The sequence below is a fragment of the Choloepus didactylus genome, chromosome 8, assembly GCF_015220235.1.
Source record: "Choloepus didactylus isolate mChoDid1 chromosome 8, mChoDid1.pri, whole genome shotgun sequence".
NCBI classification, from domain to species: Eukaryota; Metazoa; Chordata; class Mammalia; order Pilosa; family Megalonychidae; genus Choloepus; species Choloepus didactylus.
The window spans coordinates 51,021,618-51,036,407 of NC_051314.1; the positions used below are offsets into that span (position 1 = coordinate 51,021,618).

A 14,790-nucleotide genomic window follows, 5' to 3' on the forward strand; every position below is an offset into this window, starting at 1 on the left:
AAAGGAAGAGTGGTGGGAGACGGGAAAGGAGGAGGAGAGAAGCGGGGTTAAGGGCGTGGAGGGCCGCTCCCGCCCCAGAGTCGGAGGCGCCGAGAGGCCGGACGCCCCAAGGCGGCGAGCCCAGGAATGTGCGGTCCGCTCCGCGGGCGGCTGGCGGCGAAAGGCGGGCGCTGGGCTGGCTGCCGTGGTGGGCGGGACGCGGCGCCGCGCACCTGAGCGCCGGAGGCGGGGCGCCGGCTTGTGCGACCACCCTCCCCCCATCGCCGGAGCCGCGCCCCTCGTGCGCCGCCTCGGCCCTTTCCGCCTTGGCTTCGGCGCCGCTCGGCTCCGCTCCCACCGCTCCCTCCCTCCCTCCCGCCCTCCCTCCTACTTTCCGTGAGCAGCGAGCTCGGGACAGCGAGTTTGCCGCGGCTCGTTTCGCGCCGGCCAAGGACCGCACGGCTGCCTCGGCTCACCTGGGCGTTCACTCCCCAGTCCCGCACCTCGTCACCTCAAAGTCCTCAGAGGTAAGGAGGTGCCCCGGCTCGAGTCCGGCGCTCGCGTCCTGCCCGGCTTGACTGGACAGCGGGTGTCTGCACCAGTCCCTGTTCCTCTCCAGCTCCGCGCCTCGTCCCGGGATAGGGGTGTCGTTGGCGGGGATCTGGGCCCGCGGCGGGCCGGGCCGACAGGTGGTGGGTCTAGTCCGGGTCCCCTGACCGCCGCAGGCGCTGACCCTGCTGGGGATGAGGTGGGCGGGACGGGACCCTGGGGGTGGGGTCATTTCTCTCCCCTCCTTTCGAGGCGCGGCGATCCCCCGTCCGGGAGCAGCTGCCCGCCCGCGGTGTAGGTGCGCCGGAGAAACTGCTGGGTGGAGAATCGGCAGCCGTCCGCCACCGGGGAGAAGTGGGCACGCCCTGGGGGTCTCCGAGAGCGCGGCCGAGGGTGGCCGGGCGAGGACCAAACGTTTCCCTTCCCCACCCCCCTTTTGTGTTTCCTCTCAGACCCGCCGCCCGCTGGGGGAGCCGCGGTCGCCCCCGCGGGTCGTTCCCTCGCCTTCTCCCGGCTGCTGAAAGGAAGAGGCGGCGGCGGTCCGAGCCGGGGGAGGTGGGAACGTTCTGAGGTGAGAACCCGCCTGGCCCCGCTGGGAATATGGCGACCGGTGGCTACCGGACCAGCAGCGGCAGCACCACAGACTTCCTGGAAGAATGGAAGGCTAAGCGCGAGAAGATGCGCGCCAAGCAGAACGCCCCGAACTCGGCCGCCTCGGGCGGGGGCAGCAGCGACACGGCCGGGAAGCCCCCAACGGGGGCGCTGGGAACCTCCGTGACCGCCGCGCCAAACGAGCTCAATAACAACCTCCCGGCCGGCGCGGCCGCACCTGCCGCCCCTGGCCCGGGGGGCGTGAACTGCGCGGTGGGCCCCGCGGCGCTAGCCCGCGCCGTGCCCTGCGCGCGGAGGCCGGAGGACGAGTCCCCAGCCGCTGCCGGCTCGGGGACCCCTCCGCTCCGGGGAGAGGAGGAGGAGCGGGACGGCCCCCCAGAGAAGGGCAAGAGCTCGGGCCCCAGTGCCAGGAAAGGCAAGGGGCAGATCGAAAAGAGGAAGCTGCGGGAGAAGCGGCGCTCCACCGGAGTGGTCAACATCCCCGCGGCAGAGGTGAGCGGGCGGGGACCGCAGCCGGACCTTGGCGGGCTGCGGCTTCCTTGTCTTACTCCAGCGAGTTCCGCGGTCTCTGAGGCCGAGTTTTCCCATTTTAGCTCGTACTTCCTATCGTTTCACCGAGTTATGCAGGCAGAGGGTGATGGAGTTTTACTCTGGAACACATGCTTCCTGGGAAGTTACCGAAACCCAAAGTAGGACACGTGTTTTTCAGGCATCCTGGCTAAAGTCTCAGACCCCGGATCCTTCTTTACAAGACTTGCTTACCTAGACTTGTTTGTTTTCGCTTTATCTGTTAGAAAAATTGATTAAAGGTGATGAGGACATACTCATTTTAGTTCCCCCGTATCCATTTGAAGTTATCAGTTTGCTTATCTGTTTTTACTGTCCCCAGTGTTTAATGGCACCTGTAAAGAAACCGTAGCCTTAGCAATATCCAAGACAGCCTAAGTTTGCAGTGAACTCAAAAAGAATATATCCAAACGAGTATACGCACTCTTTAGCCTTCCCACTACTCCCACAGATTTTTCTGAGTGATATTTAGGATAATAGGAATGCAGTACTAACCCACAATTCTTTTGCTTAGATAATCTCTCCACGTTTGTAAGTATTTTGCTCAGTGTATTCTGAAAAACGTTTGCGGTAAGTCTTTTTTTTGGGGGGGTGGTGTTGTTTTTTGTTTTGGTATTTTTGAGCAGTCTCAAGACATTTCTGCCAGCAGAAGCATCTTCTCATTAGAGTGACTGGTGAAACATTTTTTACTTGGTGTATGATTGCACTTCCTCCTATACCTAACAAAACAAAATCCTAAACAAGTTTTGGTTACTTGAAATGTAGGTCACCAGTTTGGGGAAGTAGTTCGATTACCTTATTTCATCCAAAGTAACATCTTTTTAACATTGGCTCTTTAGGTTTCACATTTTTTTTTTTTTGTTTTTTTGTTTACCTCTGATATGTTCAACTTTGACACCAGTTACATTTCTAATAAGAATTTATTAACTTTCATTGTAGTTTAAATAAAAGCATTTGCAATAAATTAAGGTGTATATTGAACTTACCCCAATTTTTCAGTTTTAATACGATTTACTTAGCTGGAAAATTCAGTTTGTCTTTGTAGGCTGTATTTTCATGAGTATTTCAGAGAGACTTTTATCAGCCAGAAAAACTGCCCTCTGTGGTTTGCTACTTGCACAAAAGATCTGTTATTCATTAAATTTCTTTAAAAGGAATTCATAAGAGTGGTAATCAAATTTCTAGGTTTTTTTTTAAGTTCAAAATAAGAAGATTAAGGGGAAACTGAAGACAAGGCTTTGGAAAAGCTACATTCCTTTACTTTATTTTTAAAATTAGCTGGTAATCTAAATAAAATAATTTGTCATTTTCAATTTTTTCCTAACTGTTCATCTGATAAGGGTCTTATTTGGGGAAATATCTTGGCAGATACTGAATTTTACTTTTTGTCTGGCTGTGCTAAAATTATTTCCTCCAGTACTTTTTTTTTTTTCTTTTTTAACAAGGGTAGTGTTTACTGGGAGAAATAAGTAGGGTGTATCTTGTGAGACCCTGAGAAACATCCTTTGTTAAAACTCTTCTGCTTTGGATAAGCGAACAGAGTGCTGAGAATGTAGATGACTCCCCACTACAATTGAGTCTAATACTCTGGAATGTTTTTCGTTTGGGTGTTGGCAACTCCTAAATTTAATCTTCCTTGAAAACAAACAACCCGGGGTACCATTTTTGTCTGTGGAATTTGATCCTTTTTTATTGATGAGGGAATTGAGGGCTGCTTTCTTTTAGTGGTAACTATGGCTCTATCTGTTTCGTGCCATATGACCTAACAACAAACACAACATGGTGATGTTTTACCACAGTATCTAATTAGCAGGCACACTTCTTGAATGCCTTCTCCCACATTTTCAGTTTTTAAAAACAACTTAAGTCTAAAGATCATTTTAATAGTAGTAAAATGTATGACACAAAAGTTGAAAGGTGAATCATTTTCTTAGATTGTTTAGATTTATTTTTTTAGATTTTTGCTCTTTTAGAATGCTGTGCCTTTTCTCTTAGTAATTTCAACAGTGAGAATGGCAGTTGCTGTGAAGCTTCTTGTGTAGTACAACTTAATGCTCTTATTTTAAAGTCATATTACATTTTACAAACTTTTTGGTATGAAAAAAATGTAAAAGCTGAAAATCACCAATCTGTTGATATTCAAAAGTAGATTTGTATTATAGCTAATGTTGTGTAAGATTCTTATTTTCAGACAATATTTCCAGCCAAGTTTATAGTACTAGATAAGCAAGTACTTTGTATGTGAAGAGCCTATTTTCGTGGTTGATAAACATTGAGTTCTTTCAAAAAGTATTTATTAAACATCTGTGTGACACATTCGTGACTTTCATTAACTCATTTTACTAATCATAGGGTATTGTAAAATTGTTGTAAAGGTACCTTGAGAGTAGCTAAAGAAACCAGAATGATCTAGAAGATAATTTTAAAAGGTAATCAGGTAGATAATTTTAAAAGGTAAGCAGGTCAAAAACTGAAAGTGGCAGGTGGGATGGGATATTGCTTGTAATGACTGTAATAAAATGTGTGAATATCCAGATGCACTTTGAGAAAAACTTTAGTTCTCATTTAGTAGGCTAATTAGAGATTTAAAAAAAAATTCCTAATTTAAAAAATTCCTAAATTCCTAAAATAAAAAATATTTTTCTAATTTTTTGTAATAATTAGCCCAAATTGGATAACTTGTATGACATACTTCCTCCCAGTAATTTTTGTGTAAGTCTTACCAGGTCAGTCAAATGTTATTACCTGTCTGTGTTCAAGGTACTATTCTGAATACTGTAGAGAAAACAAGAAGTATAAGGCAGTGCCTCCTCTTAAGGAGTAAGACTGGACTCTAGGAAGAGTAAAAAGGCATTATGAAAACACTAAAATATTGAGGTAACAGTATAAAAGCCATCACATATCATGTGTTTAAAGGGAAGAAATGATTGGGCTGGGAGAAGCTATTGAGGATGAGAGTCTTTAGCTGAGTATTATTTATATATATATTTCTATACCTATATATTTATACTTATATTTGCATGTACACATATATATTGGAACATATCCATTTGTATAGTATTAAGTGTGAGAGTGTAGTGGTTTTAAAGTCTACAGCATATTGATACCATGTGAAACTTTCCCTCTACCCCTTTCCCCATACTGACTCTCTGCCTTGCCCTCCATTATGATTTCATGGGTCTGGAATGGATCCCAGGCATTAATATTTTCCTAAACTCCCCATGTGATTCTAACGAGTCAGGTTAAATAACTATTAGGTTACAGTCTGGGGATAAAAAGTGAATATGACATAGTCCTTGTCCACAAGGGGTTCTCAGTGTAAGGAAATATGGTATGTACAGTGGTATCCTCGTGTCCCAAGTAGGAAGAGGAGGATAGTCAAGGAATACTTCCTAGGGAATCAGACAGCTGTTCTCCAAGTGCTTGTGAAGTTATTACCTTTAAATAGGTTTGCGTGAATTGGTTAACAGAAATGGTTGCCATAGAAAACAGTCTTTCAAAAGGAAGAAGTCAGATGGTTATTGAAGTTTTGATTTATAATGATAACAGTTAACATGTATTGAAGCTTACTGTTTTCATAGTGATTGACTCAAGTACTTTGTGTTATTTTAATTAATCCTCACAGCAGTCCCATGTGGTAGATGTAGTTTCTCTTTCTATTCCCATTTCCAGAGGAAAAACTGAGTCTTAAGAGTTTAATTGGCTCACAGTCATACAAAGTAAGTGGTAGAGCAATGTTTTAAACATTTTTGTGCTTTTGTGGTGTGTGTGTGTGTGTGTGTTTCCCGGGAAAGGAGAGTTTTTAAAAATTAAATTAAGCTACTTTGCATTATTCAGCATTTATCTCTAGATTTTTTCTCATAACTTTTTATTAGAGGTTATTGTAAATAAACATCTGTATGAAGAAAACAGTGAAAGTATGAAATAGAAATTAACGACAAATTTGTAAGCTCAGAGATTGATTGTGATCCTCGACTCTACAGTTTGCTAAGCAAAATTGTGAACACCAGGCTATCAGCAAAATCTGTTTTTGGCTGGGGGTCAAAAATAAGTGGATCTTTGATTCTACTTAAGTTTTGATAGATACATTGTTTTTCTGTCTTGATAGGTTTATAACACCTAATCCTTACTTTGAACTCAGGATGGTAAAAGGGAAGATAAAGGAGCATTTAATGTATATAAAGCACTTTTAAGTGAACACATTTTATATCATAATTATTCAGTGCATTTATTGAATATAATATAGAACAAGTTCCACTTAGGAAATCTTATAAATCCAGGTGGATGAAGAAATGCCTTCTGGTATGCCTATTATATTCCAGACTGTCTACTTTTCTATGTGATGAGTCAGGAGAGGGACTAATAGTGACTCAGAGTTAGAGAAAATAGGACTTAGAAATAGGATAGGTAAAGTGTAAACCCAGGCTGCTTAATAAGATACTAAGCCCTGCTTTCCTAAATGTTTGAGCTCATTAATAAAGAAAATTGAAAATTTAATATGAGGATTTATAATGAGTTGTCTAGGCTGGGATGCCTTTTTCCATAAAAATAATAATTATATGATTAAAATAGATGATATTTATGGTATGCTTTTTGTGTGCCAGGCATTGTTCTAAGCACTTTCCATATATAGATTTATGTAATTATCACCATAACTCTATGAGAAAATGGGGCAGAGAAGGTAAGTCACTTACTTGCCTGAGGTCATATATAAGAAGAAGCAGAGTAGATATAGTTTGCATTCATAGCCTGGTGCTTAATAACCGTCTCATTATACTGCAGTGAATTGCATACTATATACTTACTTTAAGAAATACAAAAATTTTTTTGGAGGTAAAATATAAGATGTTAATACATTGCTATAGAATTTGAAAATAGCTCTAATTATAAAAAGTGGATGAAGTTGGGACTTTAAAGGAAAAATTTTGAGAGCAAATAAACATATAGGCATAGGATCAAAATTCTTATTTAAAATCATCAAGCCGATGGTCTATTTGTGTTCTTTATTATTTCTTAGATTTCAGCATCTATTAGGTAGGCTAGAAAATAATTATGCTATTTACTAGTAAAAGTGATAATGTTTTAGGAGTTTAAAATTATTGGCAAATATTAGAGTTTGAAATTTCTTGTTTTTTTTTTAATTGAGATATAATTTATATACCTTACAATTCACCCTTTTAAATTGTATAATTTAATGGGTTTTAGTACAGTACCCAAATTTTAGCTCCCTCTTCAGTAAAGTGCAAGTGTATTTAAACCGTTAGAACACTGGAAATATATCATTTAATACCAGCTTTACGTGCATTTCACAGAGCAAATGAAATTATGGTGGAATCTCATCAATTTAAAATTTCTTCAAACTTGGGCACTACCACCATTTGTTTGTACTGGGGTTTCTTACAAGAGGTATGTAATTTAACTGAATGTAATACTTTCTTTCAGTTGACTTAAAATTTTTACATTTCACTCTTCCATGGAGTTTACAAATATCTGCTATCTGAACATTTGTGTACATTGTGATCTAGAATACAAAATGGAATTTTAGACCACTTAATAGCTTTGATCATGTTACTTAAATCAGTGTCCTAAAAGGTATGGCTGGGGTGAGCATGGGGAGGCAGACAACCTATGGTAGTATCACCTGTGTTGTTTATTTAAAATGCAGATTTCTGGGTTCCACCTCAATCTGTGGGGAGTTACCTGAGACTGCATTTTAATGTGTCCTTCAGTGATGATTGTACATACTGCAGTTTGGGAAGAACTGAGTTAAATGCCCTGTATTGGTTTACTGATCTATCAAGAGAAATTGATACTGATTACCTAACAGTATTGTTATATGAATTAAATGAAATAATGTTTGTGAAAATGTTATAAAAATGATCAAATGGTAAATAAATTACAGTTATGGTGTAGGTTGCAATAGATAACTTATTGATGTCTAATGGAAATTTCTTATGGGATGCTAAACATTCTCATTTTTTCCTCCCAGTTAAAAATTTATAGATATTTTAACAGAAATCTTGAGCTCCTTGGTAATTCAGAACACTAACCTTTTACTGTTAGTGTCATATATTTAGTGCAAAATCCTGTGCATCGCTTCTTGCCAGAAGTTGTTAGAAGCCTAGACTATCCAAAACAACCTTGAACATTTAATATGTTATTAGAACTTTCACTCATTTTTCATTTTTAAATATCTTTAAGGGAAGATGTGTAATGCTCATAAATATATTTAATATTAATTCACACTCTTAAAGAGTATCTTGGCAATCTTCTGAAGTGCAAGAAAATTTTCCCCTTTGTTTACTATTCTCACATATTAAATCTGCAGGCAGAAGTTGTCTGACGAGCCAATTGTTTCTTACCAATTTTGTTATGGCAACTTTCAGTTAAGGTCTTAGGCACTGGTGTAGAATTGATCCTCAGCCATCTTTACATTCTCTTTAGGTTACTTAAAAATACACTGGGCACCGCAATGGAATAGAATAGTAATATTTAATTTCTAAAAGCCGCAAAATGAGATGTTTCAGAGGTAGGTAGAACAGCTCCACTGAGTTTATATCTTAGCATGTAAATTGGCTAACAAATGTTTATTCTGTGATAGTCTTTAGAAATCTCCTTTACTAAGTTTTTGAATCACAGTGTGTTTTTCAATAATAGTCTCTTTTTTATATAGTTGAATTTAAAGAAAAAGGGGCAGTTGTAGAGAGTGAGTATTGTGTTAGGGTTTTGCTGAATAGAAAAGATAGGAGAGAATTTGTTGTAGATTACAATTCTATGGTAGCTAAAACATTTGTTTGCAGTTTCTTTATATAAACTCTAGAGGACTAAGTGAATAGGATAAGTTAAAAATAATAAAATACAGTTTGAAATACAGAATGAAAACATTTGTAATAAAATTAACTCTAATAAAGATGTCATTTAAAACTGAGCTTATGTATTGGCATATATTGAATTACTTAATCTTATTTCTTTCAGAAATTTGCAGGCTTTATAAAGTATGAAGGGATTTTCTATTATTTTTGGAATTTCTTGCAGAATTTTTTAGTAGTATTTTAAAAGAATGGAAGTATCTGTTATGAAGAACACGTAACATTCAGGAGATGGTACTTGAGGAATATGAATTAAAAGTAAGATTATGTTAGTTGAAATAATCTAAGAAGTTCCTTTAGGTTGTGAATTCTTGATGAGACTTCTTGATATCCTATAATGCAAGCAAAAGTTAACCCAAAGCAAATTTATATAACATTAATTTTTTTCTACTGGCAAAAATAATGTTAGAAATAAAAGTAATTTGTTCATTGTAGTTCCTTGTGGAATATACAAGAAAGAATAGAGAAAATTATCACTTGTTATCTTATACATATTAATATTTGTATTTCTTTCTAATCTTTTTTCTGTGTAGCATCATAAAAAATGGAGCCACACTATAAATACAGCTGTGTGTGTGTATTTAATCATTTATCATGAGTATTTTTATGGTGTTATTCTTACTCTAAAAATAGGGATGGATGTATTTTGTGCTATTATATACTAAAATATTTGAGCATTACTTCATTGAGAAAGGACTCTGGCTTCTCTGCCCTATTCTGTGGCTTTCAAATTGGCAGATCAGTAAGTTTTCTTAGATTAACAGCCATTTATTTCTTTTTATATATTGTGTTTACTGAGACAGTCTTGCATTCAAGAGAAGTGTCTGGGTCACTCAAAGAGTCTCATAGGTATTAGGACCTTTAGATAATTGCATAGTGTGCCCAGAGTTTCCTTTTACCTCCTCGATAGCCTTTGATTTTGGTGGGAAAGAGGTGGTGAGAGCTGCAGTAATTCTAAGTGTAATGTATGCTATAACTGGACATAAAGATTTCAAAAGCTCATCATGATATGCAAAAGCATGCAGTAAAAACCACAGTGCTTATGGGAAAATTGAGGTAGGAATACAGCACTCAAAACTTTTTCACTGACATGTAAAATGAGAGAAATCTAATAAAGGCAGTGGCACATTTTTACATATGTTAAATGGTTAAGAAATACTTAAATAAACTGGCACTTTACCTTGAAAAAGATCTGGAGTTTGCTTAGAATGTGTGTGGGGGGATATATCTGAAATCATACAAATATATTACCAGATGTGGATAGGTGTGGCTCACAATACATGAGAGTGAACTGAAGCCACTAGTAGATGTTTGAGGTATGTGCATGTCTGCGTTTTGTGTATTCTTATGTAACAGTTTCCAGTTTTTTGTACTTCCCTGGTGCTTCTTGTAGTTGCACATAAGCAAAAGCCAAATTTGTTTTATGCTCAAATTGTTCCCTGATATATCAGTTGTGTTGGAACAAATTTGTGTTTTCCAAATGAACTTTATAGTGTATATATGTATATATTTTTATGCATCTGTTTACATCCATATCCACATCACATTACATACATTTATAAAATATGTAAAGTGTTTGGGAAGATCAATCCGAGTAGTGAGATAGGGATAGGAAGCAGACAGAGACTAGAGAAGGGAAAACTCTTTGAGAGAATTCTAATCATGATTGCTAGGGCAACAGCAATAGGAAGGGAGGGGAGAATGAATTTGAGAGGTGTTTCATTGGTGTTAAAAAAAATTACATAACTGGATGTTTTAAGCTGGCAAAGTCTTTAGAAATCATGTAGTCCGTTATAAAATGTATTAACTTGGGCTTCCCGGACAGCTCTTAAAAAATTTTGTTGGATTTCAGTCTTACCCTTCTCAGCCCTAGCTGAGTCATCTGGCATTTTGCTTATTTTATTCTTTTTTTCTTAAATACTCAGCCTCTTGGTCCATCCTACCATGCAAACTTTTCTTTCCTTAATTGTTCAACTTCTGAAAGGTATAGATTTCACCCGCTAATTCCCACTTCACTTCTCACTTCCTACTACTTTATTGGAATTGATCTCTCCAAGTTTGCTTGTGACCTCCTAATTTCTAAACGTGACAGCTTCTTTTCTGTTTTCATCCTGTTTGACCTCCCTGTACCATTTGCCCTTGTCATTCCTCTCCTTTTGATGCTACAGCATTTTTGTTAGATTCTTTTTTAGTTTTTTTTTTTTTTTTTCAGAAACATTTGTGGGTCTGCTGTGCATCCCAGGCACAATGCTAGGTGATAAAAAGATGAATTACATACTCACCATTCTTAAGGAGCTTCCAGTCTTCTGACAGGGAAAAAGATAAGAAAACAAATAATTACAGTTTGGTGTGATAAGAACTAGGATAGAGAAAAGAACCAAGTACTGAACTAGTTCAGAAAAGGGAGTCAAGGAAGGCTTTATATAACATGAGGTGGTATTATGCCTTATGTCTTGACTGGTAAGAAGGATTTCCCAAGTGGAGAGGGAGACAGAGTAACATTCTAGACAGAGTGAATAGCATGTACAAAGACGCAGAGCTGGGAAATGAGAGCATATATTACATATCTAGCATATGCCCAACACTGTGCTGTGGCCTCTGTCAGTGTTATTTCTGATCTTTACATTAACTCACAAGGTAGGTTTTTATATTCCTCATTTTACAGATGAGGAAGTTGAGCCTTAAAGAGGTTGTGACTTGCCCATAGGCTGTAGAAGCTAAGTGACAGAACTTGGATTTGACTCCTGATCTATTTGGTGCCAATTCCCACACATTGGTTATCATTGTTGAAAAGAAGGAATATGTATGTTCTAACAGAGGAAACTTTGATGTGTTGAGATTTCATGGTGGGGAGAACAGCTAACAAGGAATGATATGACTCAATTGTGATGGATGTGAATGCTGTGCCAAAGAATTCAGACTTTATTCTTTGTTAGTATCGTTGGCTGGGCACTTCCTTCCTCTGCCCGTACCTATTTATGCAATAATCCTGACAGCTTCTGGAAGGGAAGAAGTTTTTGCCTACTGAATTTGAAGTCATTAAGAGGATTTTCTTGTTCAGAGACAGGTATTTCTTCAAGAATTGTACGTAATATAAAATCCTGTAAAATTAATGTATGCATATGGTAAAATAAATAAATCCAGATCTCCACACATGGGTTGAAAAGAAACCGGAAGAAAGGCACTAAACTAAGTTGTATGGAGTGATTTTTTTTTTTTTTAATTTTTTTGGTTACAAAAATAATTCTGTTCTGAAAATAGATTTGGGAGTGACTTTTTTTCTTTCTTTTTTTTTTTTTTGTAGGATGGAGTGTGGGTGGGGGGCTCTGGTGATATTGAATTGCCAGAGTCAATTCTGAGTATAACCTTGGAAAAGTTTATAGTTCAATATTGTTCCTGGGTTTAGACTTTGCCCTGCACTTGATTTAAAAGCAGATGTTTATTCCATTTTCAGATTCTTCCATTTCATCTTGCAATACAGGTGTTAAAGTATGAGCATTGCTTTTGAATCTTTTCCCAAGTATTAGCATACTTGTTCAACTTCTACAAATATTTTCTTCTCTTTGTCCTTCCTTTCCTCCTTCCCTCCCTCCCTTTTGTATCTTAGAGGAAGTCAGGTGCTTCTCCAAATCATGTTTTTGACATAGTGTTTATTTTTAATTATAAAAAGCAATTCCTTCTTATTATAGAAAATTAAAAAAAAAACCCAAAAATAGAATTGTGCAAAGATGAGCTACATATTACCATGTTATCAATTTGATGCATTTTCTTCCATTTTTATGTTTATGTATTGAGATTATAGTCTGTGAATTTTTATAACCTACTTTTAAACTTGGCTTTTTATTATGAATGTTGTTTCATTTTTAATTTTTTTGAAAGCAGAAAGGTTATTTACCATGTAATGTTCTTTGTTTCCTAAGCAAGTAATTCCTACTATCCAATGATAACTATTACATTATACTTTCAGTGTACAATTTTTGTGGATTATTTAGGCACATATATATGGTAAGTAGATTTATGTCCAGAAATTTAATCATTCTACAAATACCATTATACAGTTTTTATTATCAATATCTTGTGGACCTCTGTCCATGCCAAATATACAGCTATGTTGTTTTTCTTAATGGCTGAAGAATATTGTCACTTAGATGTTCCATATAGCTACCATATATTTACTACCTGCTTATTATGTGTTAGATACTGTACTAGACCTTTTGGGCATTTGAGTTGCTGTACCTCTTCTGTTACCCCCAGTGCTGGGATTTGGAGGAACTCTTAATTAATGGTTTTTGTCCTTAAGCAGTTTATAATCTAATTTGGAGAAAGAAGAATACATGAGACAATTCTGGAACATTAAAAGACTGTGTTTAATAAAATGTTAAATGTAATGCAAACTGTTGGCTCAGAGAAGTGAGATCCCTGGAGGACTAGATGGTTCAGAAAGCTTCCAGGAGAGAGTGAGATTTGAGCAGGATCTTGAAGGACTGATAAGAGACGTAAAAAAGAGAGTCAGATTTCAGACTGAGAACAGAGTGGGCAGTGGTACAATGGTGAGCATTAGCAACCTAATTGGAATAGAGAGTTTATATTAGGAAGTAGTAATAGTAGGTAAAATTCGGGAGCAAAATTGTGAAGGACCTTATAAACTAGGCTGAAGATTTTTGGCTTGATATGTTAGGCTATTGGAGAAGTTGAGTAGGGGCCTCCACATGATAAGGATTTTAATAATATCTTTTGGGTCAAGGTGTAAAGGGTAGATTAGAGGAAGGAGAGAACAGAGGCAAGGAGTCTGTTTAGGAGGTTATTGCCATAATCCTATTGGGGAGGAACTATATATAAACCATTAGTACACTAATAAAATACATTTTGTTAGCATGTCCTCAGTATTTTGTTTATTGTTTAACTGATTTGTTAGTGTCCACAGTTGGAGTACCTCAAAATACAGTGTCCCTTACACTTGGCAAAAATTGGTTGCAAGATTTAGTAAGAAATCTTAAGAGTTGGAAGTATCTTTCAGGATTATCTAGGCCAGCCTCCTACCTAATACTTTCTCCAGTGTTCCTGACAGATGGGTATGCAGCTTGGCTACTTTCTGCATCAGGAAGCTTATTACTATCTGGGTCATGTAATTTCAAAGGCAGCGATTAAACCAAAAATCACTTAAACTTTAAGTTGACTTTCTAGAATTTTTTTTTTTTTTTGATTATGAGTGAAGACAGGTACTTGTATTTCAGAGTAAACAAGCCACATTAATAATAGATAACATTTTTGTGTTATCAGGCCTGGCACTATTCTAAGCCTTCCTTCATGTGTAATAATTCAGTAAATCCTTTAGCTCTAGGGAGGACAGTACTGTTATCCCTGTTTCACAGATGAAGAAAGTATCAGTTAGGGCTTTCCCAAGAAACAGAAAAAATAGGATATATGTACATATATTAAGAGATTAATATAAAAATTGGTTCACCCAATTGTAGAGCAGGCTAGTAGGTTGGAAATTCAGGCAAGAGTTGATGTAGTCTTGAGGGAGAATTTCTTCTCTGGGAAACTTGAGTTTTTCTACCTCCACCTGACTGGATAAGGCTCATCCACATTTTTGAGGTTAATCTCCTTTACTTAAAGTCAGTTGAGTATAGATACTATTCATGTCTACAGAATACTTTCACAGCAACATCTAGGCTAGTGTTTGATGAAACAGCTGGACACCATAGCCTAGCTAAGTTGACACATAAAATTTAGCCCTTGCCTGCACTTTTTTTTTATTCTTTTTCTTTTTTTATTAAATTCAGTTTTATTGAAATACATTTGCACACCATACAATCATCCATGGTATACAATCCACTGTCCACAGTATGATAACATAGTTATGCGTTCATCACCACAATCTATCTCTGAACATTTTCCTTACATCAGAAAGAACCAGAACAAGAATAAAAAATAAAAGTGAAAAAAGAACACCCAAATCATCCCCCCATCCCACCCCATTTGTCCTTTAGTTTTTATCCCCATTTTTCTACTCATCCATACACTAGATAAAGGGGGTGTGATCCACAAGGTCTTCACAATCACACTGTCACCCCTTGTAATCTACATTATTATATAATTGTCGTCAGGAGTCCAGACTGCTGGGTTGGAGTTTGGTAGTTTCAGGTATTTACTTCTAGCTATTCCAATACATTAAAACCTAAGAGGTGTTATCTGTATAGTGCGTAAGAAT

The 14,790-nt window shown here is 38.1% G+C and overlaps 1 protein-coding gene across 3 annotated transcripts in view; it reads left to right on the top strand.

The window, feature by feature from the left end:
• Nucleotides 1–360: 360 nt before the first annotated feature.
• PAWR (pro-apoptotic WT1 regulator) overlaps nucleotides 361–14,790 on the top strand; it is a 145,204-nt gene continuing 130,774 nt past the window's right edge. For 2 of the 3 annotated variants that reach the window (XM_037846295.1, XM_037846297.1), the window contains exons 1-2: nucleotides 361–506; nucleotides 981–1,632. In XM_037846295.1, coding sequence (XP_037702223.1) covers nucleotides 1,129–1,632 — 504 coding nt within the window. In that variant the 5' untranslated portion in view covers nucleotides 361–506; nucleotides 981–1,128. Of the gene's footprint in view, nucleotides 507–645; nucleotides 1,633–14,790 lie in introns of those variants that run through there. The other variant, XM_037846296.1, reaches the window with a different exon arrangement.